Source organism: Eumetopias jubatus, unplaced genomic scaffold, assembly GCF_037043125.1.
Source record: "Eumetopias jubatus isolate StellerSeaLion01/CBP00866 unplaced genomic scaffold, mEumJub1_p1.0 scaffold_12, whole genome shotgun sequence".
Classification (NCBI taxonomy): Eukaryota; Metazoa; Chordata; class Mammalia; order Carnivora; family Otariidae; genus Eumetopias; species Eumetopias jubatus.
In genome coordinates this window covers 61,376,068-61,381,199 of record NW_028274818.1, presented here as the reverse complement: position 1 = coordinate 61,381,199, position 5,132 = coordinate 61,376,068, and the positions used below count along the sequence as shown (strand labels likewise).

At 41.5% G+C, this 5,132-nt stretch overlaps 1 protein-coding gene across 1 annotated transcript; it reads right to left on the bottom strand.

The window, feature by feature from the left end:
- Positions 1 to 3,082: 3,082 nt before the first annotated feature.
- On the bottom strand, positions 3,083 to 4,375 carry BECN2 (beclin 2). The gene has a single exon (XM_028111766.2). The coding sequence runs from the start codon at positions 4,337 to 4,339 to the stop codon at positions 3,083 to 3,085; it is 1,257 nt and encodes a 418-aa protein (XP_027967567.2). The 5' UTR covers positions 4,340 to 4,375.
- Between the last annotated feature and the right edge of the window lie 757 nt (positions 4,376 to 5,132).

Below are 5,132 nucleotides of genomic sequence, written 5' to 3'. Positions count from 1 at the left end.
CTTCTTTTTTCCAAAAGTGATTTACCTAAGTCAATCACAGGACAAATACTGCCCTATAACCCCAGTTATGATGCCCCCTTTATGAAGTATCAAAGAGTCAGACACATAAAAGCAGAGGGTAGAATGGTGTTTGCCAAGGGCTAAGGGGAGGGGGAAATGGGGAGCTGCTATTAAATGGGTGTAGTTTCAGTTGTGCAAGTTGATTAAGTTCTAGCCACTGGCAGTATAACATAGCATCTATACTATAGTTAACAATTTTATACTGCACACCTAAAATCCAATAAGAGGGTAAATCTCATGGTAAATGTTCTTACCACAGACATGTAAAAAGAAAAAAACTACACTGATTTACCTTTTATTTCAGGTGCCTAAATTGTCTTGGCCTCAGAGTGTCTGCCATTCAAATGATTTCAATGGAAAATATGTGCCTGTGCGAGAAATTTGGCAGGAGGTGGGGGGTGGGGATGGGGATGGATAGTCACAAAATGGGGCAGAATAACGTAACAGCAGGTTAACTTGATGTCTAGTCACAGCCCTTCATTTCTTTTATTATAAGACAAATACATACACACTAGAGAATATTTATAAACCACAAAGAAGAAAATAAAATTTCCCATAATCCCACCACTCACTATAATTCAGTAATTTATTCATTCAGCTATGCATTGAGCATCTACTAGTGGCTGGCATTGTGCAGGAAGTTAGGGACGCACTGCAAAGGAGATAAGTTCATGACTCAATGAAAACTATCATCCAGATGGAGGGGCAGCAAACTATGACCCATGGGCCAAATCCAGCCTGCTTTGATGGCTATAGTCTCACTAGAACACAGCTATGCCCATTTATTTACATATTTTCTGGGGCTGGTTTTACTCTTTAATAGCACGAACAAGTAGTTGTAACAGGATCACATGGACCAAAAATCCTAAAATATTTACTGTTTGGCCTTTTATAGAAAAGAATTTGCCAACTTCTGCTCTAGGGGCAATTGATAACATAGCTTTCTATGCCAAGGGCCTTTTATAAGATTATTCTTAAGCATTTGATTTGAACCATTTCAAAGTTCTTTTTTTTAAATTTATCTGAGAGAGAGGGAGAGTGTGCGCATGCAAGGAGGAAGAGGGGCAGAGGAAGAGAATCTCAAGTGGACCCCCTTTTGAGCACAGAGCCCTGGGCGAGGCTCCATCTCAGCACCCAGAGATCATGACCTGAGCTGAAATAGAAAAGTTGGAAGGCTCAACTGACTGAGCCACACAGCTGCCCTTCAAAGTTCTTTTTCTAATTGTTGCCTTTATATAAAAATATTTTATTTTTGTATTTACTTTGTGGTTACTGAATTTCTTAAGTGACTTAATTCTAACCATTTATCTGTTGATTAATTTTGATAGTTATTTCATATGAAAATAACTTTTCCCTTTTAATCTCTAGACCTTTAATTTTTTATTTATTACACCAGCTAGGATCACCAACACATGTTAAATAAAAATGCTCACTAATGATGTATTGTACGGTGACTAACATAACATAATTTAAAAAAAAAAGAAAAAGAAATGCTGATAACCAGTATCCTGTCTCTTTCCTAATCGCAAGGGGAGAGAGACTTTTTTTAAACACAAAACTTAATGCAAGTACCATTGTATTCAAGGGATACATTTTTTTGGATTTTTCTCTACTTTTCTGAGTTTTTATATTATGTTTTATAACTTAATCTTTTTACTTACTGTATTATAAGCATTGCCATTAAATGTCACATAATTAAATATTTCTCTATAACATCTTAATACCTACATGGTATTCCATCATAGGCTTAGACCTTTATTTAATTAATCTCCTGGTATCTTAGTCTGTGACAAATTAATCACCTCCCTTTTCTCATTTTCCACAATGACTTCTATTTATAGATGCTTAGTATGTATGAGGCAGGTACTATTCTAGGCACTAACTAGACTACAAAGCTAAAGTAGCTCTCGGGAAGTTTTAGTTTTGTTAAAAGACCCTGACACATAAGGAAGAGCTTGGGCAAAAGGCAGAGGAAGTTTGGACTTAGCACGTGTTGGAATAAGAAGGTGCTGGAAGAAGTGTGAGGTGAGTCTGGAGAGACACAGAGGGACCCAGGGCTGAATTTTATCCTGAGAGCAATGAAGCAGCAGGTGAAAAATACGATACAATTTGCATTTCTAAAAAGTTCTCTGGCCAACCCCTTTTTATTTTTTTAAAGATTTTATTTGACAAAGCAAGCTAGCAAGAACATGAGTGTGGGGGAGGGGCAGAGGGAGAGGGAGAAGTAGACTGTCCCCTAAGTAGGGAGCCCAACTTGGGGCTCAAGCCCAGGACCCTGAAATCATGACCTGAGCCAAAGGCAGATGTTTCACTGACTGAGCCACCCAGGTGGCCCCACCCCTGCTGACTTTTAAATCTTCGGGTCTCTAAGGGTTCACCTGATGACTCTCAGCTGATAATTGGATTGACCTATGAGCCAAGACGTTACCAGTCCTCTTTGGTCACACCCCCACCGGGTCAGTCTCAACATAATGGCACAACCCAGTATCACTTCTCATTTTAAATCACTGAAGAAAATATAGAAACTTACTGAAAGCTTTTCAGGGATGAAGGAGGGGTTTACACTATATACTGCAGCAAAAACTTAATGTATCTTTGAATATTCACCCTCCCCGCAAAAGTCCCACTACATACATTAGTAGCCCAAATACTTTTATGAAGACTCCAGCTTTCTCCTCACCACCCGCCTTCAATCAGCCCCACCCTACTACTTTCCCTCTGCATCTCTTGATCCTTTTTTTGTACTAGTAATCTGGTCATCTTGTAATTCAATCTTTGCTGCCATTTTGGATATTTGTTAAGGTGGGGAAGGAGGGAAGAGGAAAGTACAAGGAAGAGAGGACAAAGACGTGCAGGGGAAGATAGTAATGACTTTTGGTTTGCTCTGAACAATTAATGCTTGGGTTGCCATTCATTTTTAAAAATATAAGCATGTTATATCTTTCAATTTTACAATTTGTTACTTTTCACAAATAAAATATTTTAAAGCAAAAAAAATCTCCGTCTCCCTCATAAAAGAAAGTTATTCTTGATATCTTAAAGAGACCCAAGTGAGACTACACTTAAAATTTATAAGCATGAGCCTGAGTGCCTTTGTCCACTGCTCCTCCATGTTCAAATGGGTTCTGATGGAAAAGAACTCACCACTGCTTCCAGAGTCTTCCATTAGGCCACTCTCCAAATGAATCCTGCAGGGCAGGCAAAGACCCCACTTGCCTTTCTCAGCCTCCTCCTTGAACTGCTGCATGCAGTCCAAAAAAGCCATCATTGCCTGGTCAAATTTGACATGCAAGTGAGTTCTCTGCCCTGCAATATAGAACAATGGCAGCTCAACAAGGTCATCTGTTAAAGACTTCGGATAGGACCGGTTTCCACAGGGGACGAGTTGATACCTCTGAAACTCCAGCCCAATCTTATTGGACAGGGCAAGGAGCAGTAAGGCTGTCTGGCCCCAGGCCATGTTAATCTCCTTCCAGCTCACAGAAATGGTGGGGAGGCAGCCCAATCTGAAGCTATTGATGATGCCCACAGGGCCATCATGCCTGATCTCAAAGGTGGCACTGAAGGCATTGGTCTTCTTCAGCCAGCCCCACTGGATTTGTACATGTCTCAGCTGGTTCTTTATGCTCTTCAGCTCGTCCTGCATTTCCAGTTGTTGCCATTGCAAGTTACTGTAGTCCCTCCAGTACTGGTCATCCTGCTGGTCCAGCATTTTAGTCTCTGCCCAGGCTGCCTCAAGATCTTCTGCTATTCTTTCTTGGTTCTTCTCCACCTCCTTCAGCTCCTGGATCAGCCTCACCTCCTCCAGCTCCAGGCCCTCCAGCTCCTCCTGCAGTGTCTTTATCTCCTCCTCACGTATCCTCCCCATCCAATATTTGTAGTTCTGGTTCTCAGATTCTACAATAATGAGTCGGGTGTCCACCTGCTCTAAAAGTTTGTGAGTACAGTCCTCACAGAGGGGGTTGTCCATATCTTTTTCACCAGTGAGGATGTCAAAAATGTCCCTAGCAGTCTTCTGGATATTATTGAGCGTTCTTCCAGAGTCAAACTTTCCAAGCAAGATGAACTTGTTAGAACTATCCCTTGACATCTTGCCATCACCAGGGAGGGTAGAACAGGAGGCACCATCCTGCAGCTTTTCACTGTCTGTCTCTACCTCGGTGGTAGGGCCACACTCCAGGGTTTCTCCTGGCTCCTGCTGAGCTGAGGTGAATGTGGAAGCTGTAGATTCTTGGGTGGTCTCGAGACCCAAGGTCCCCATGGACTGATCCAGCTTCATGGGCTGCCTGCAGCCATGGCAGATGAAGCAGATGGAGGACACGGTGGAGGCCTCGGATCTTACTCTGATTCCAAGTTTCTTCTGGCTCCCCACTTATCCATTTATACCTTTTTAAGCTTCTTTAGAGTAGTGATTCTTTTAAAATGCATATTTCATCTTGTCACTCTTCTACTTAAAACCTTACATTGGTACCCTCTTTAGATACCTCTAGGACTTCTTTAGCTTCTTTTAGACAAGTGATTCTTTCTAAAAGGAAAATTTGATCATTTCACTTTGTCCTTTAACACTCCCAAGGCATATCTTAAGAGTAATCTTTATAAACTAAGCTCTGATCATGGCACTTCCCTCCTTAAAATGGTTTTATGCTCTTCTCTTACCATAAAATAAAGTCCCATCATCTTAACCTGACACCAAGGCCTCTGCTCATTTTCCCAGCTACTTCTCTCCTAATTTCCTGCCACCCTCACCCATGGGCTTCTCCATGATCCCTGGAGTGATGGTTGGAAATACAAAGTATGCCTTTCCTCACCCTGATACTTCTTCTCAAAGGATTGGGAAATAGCAGAATAAGTTTGGAACTGCTTTCAATGTCATGGTCAATTCTGAGTCCTGATTCATCCTTGGGAATAGAATGGCAAAGTATATTCATTGCTAAAGGCTAAACCTCATTTTAATTACCCATCCACCAAAGCCAAACAAATCCAAGCCATACCTGGCTTTGCGTTTGAACCAGCCCAGACAGATGATGACCCAAACAGGCTAAGGGACACAGAGGTGAAGGGGAGTAGAGATT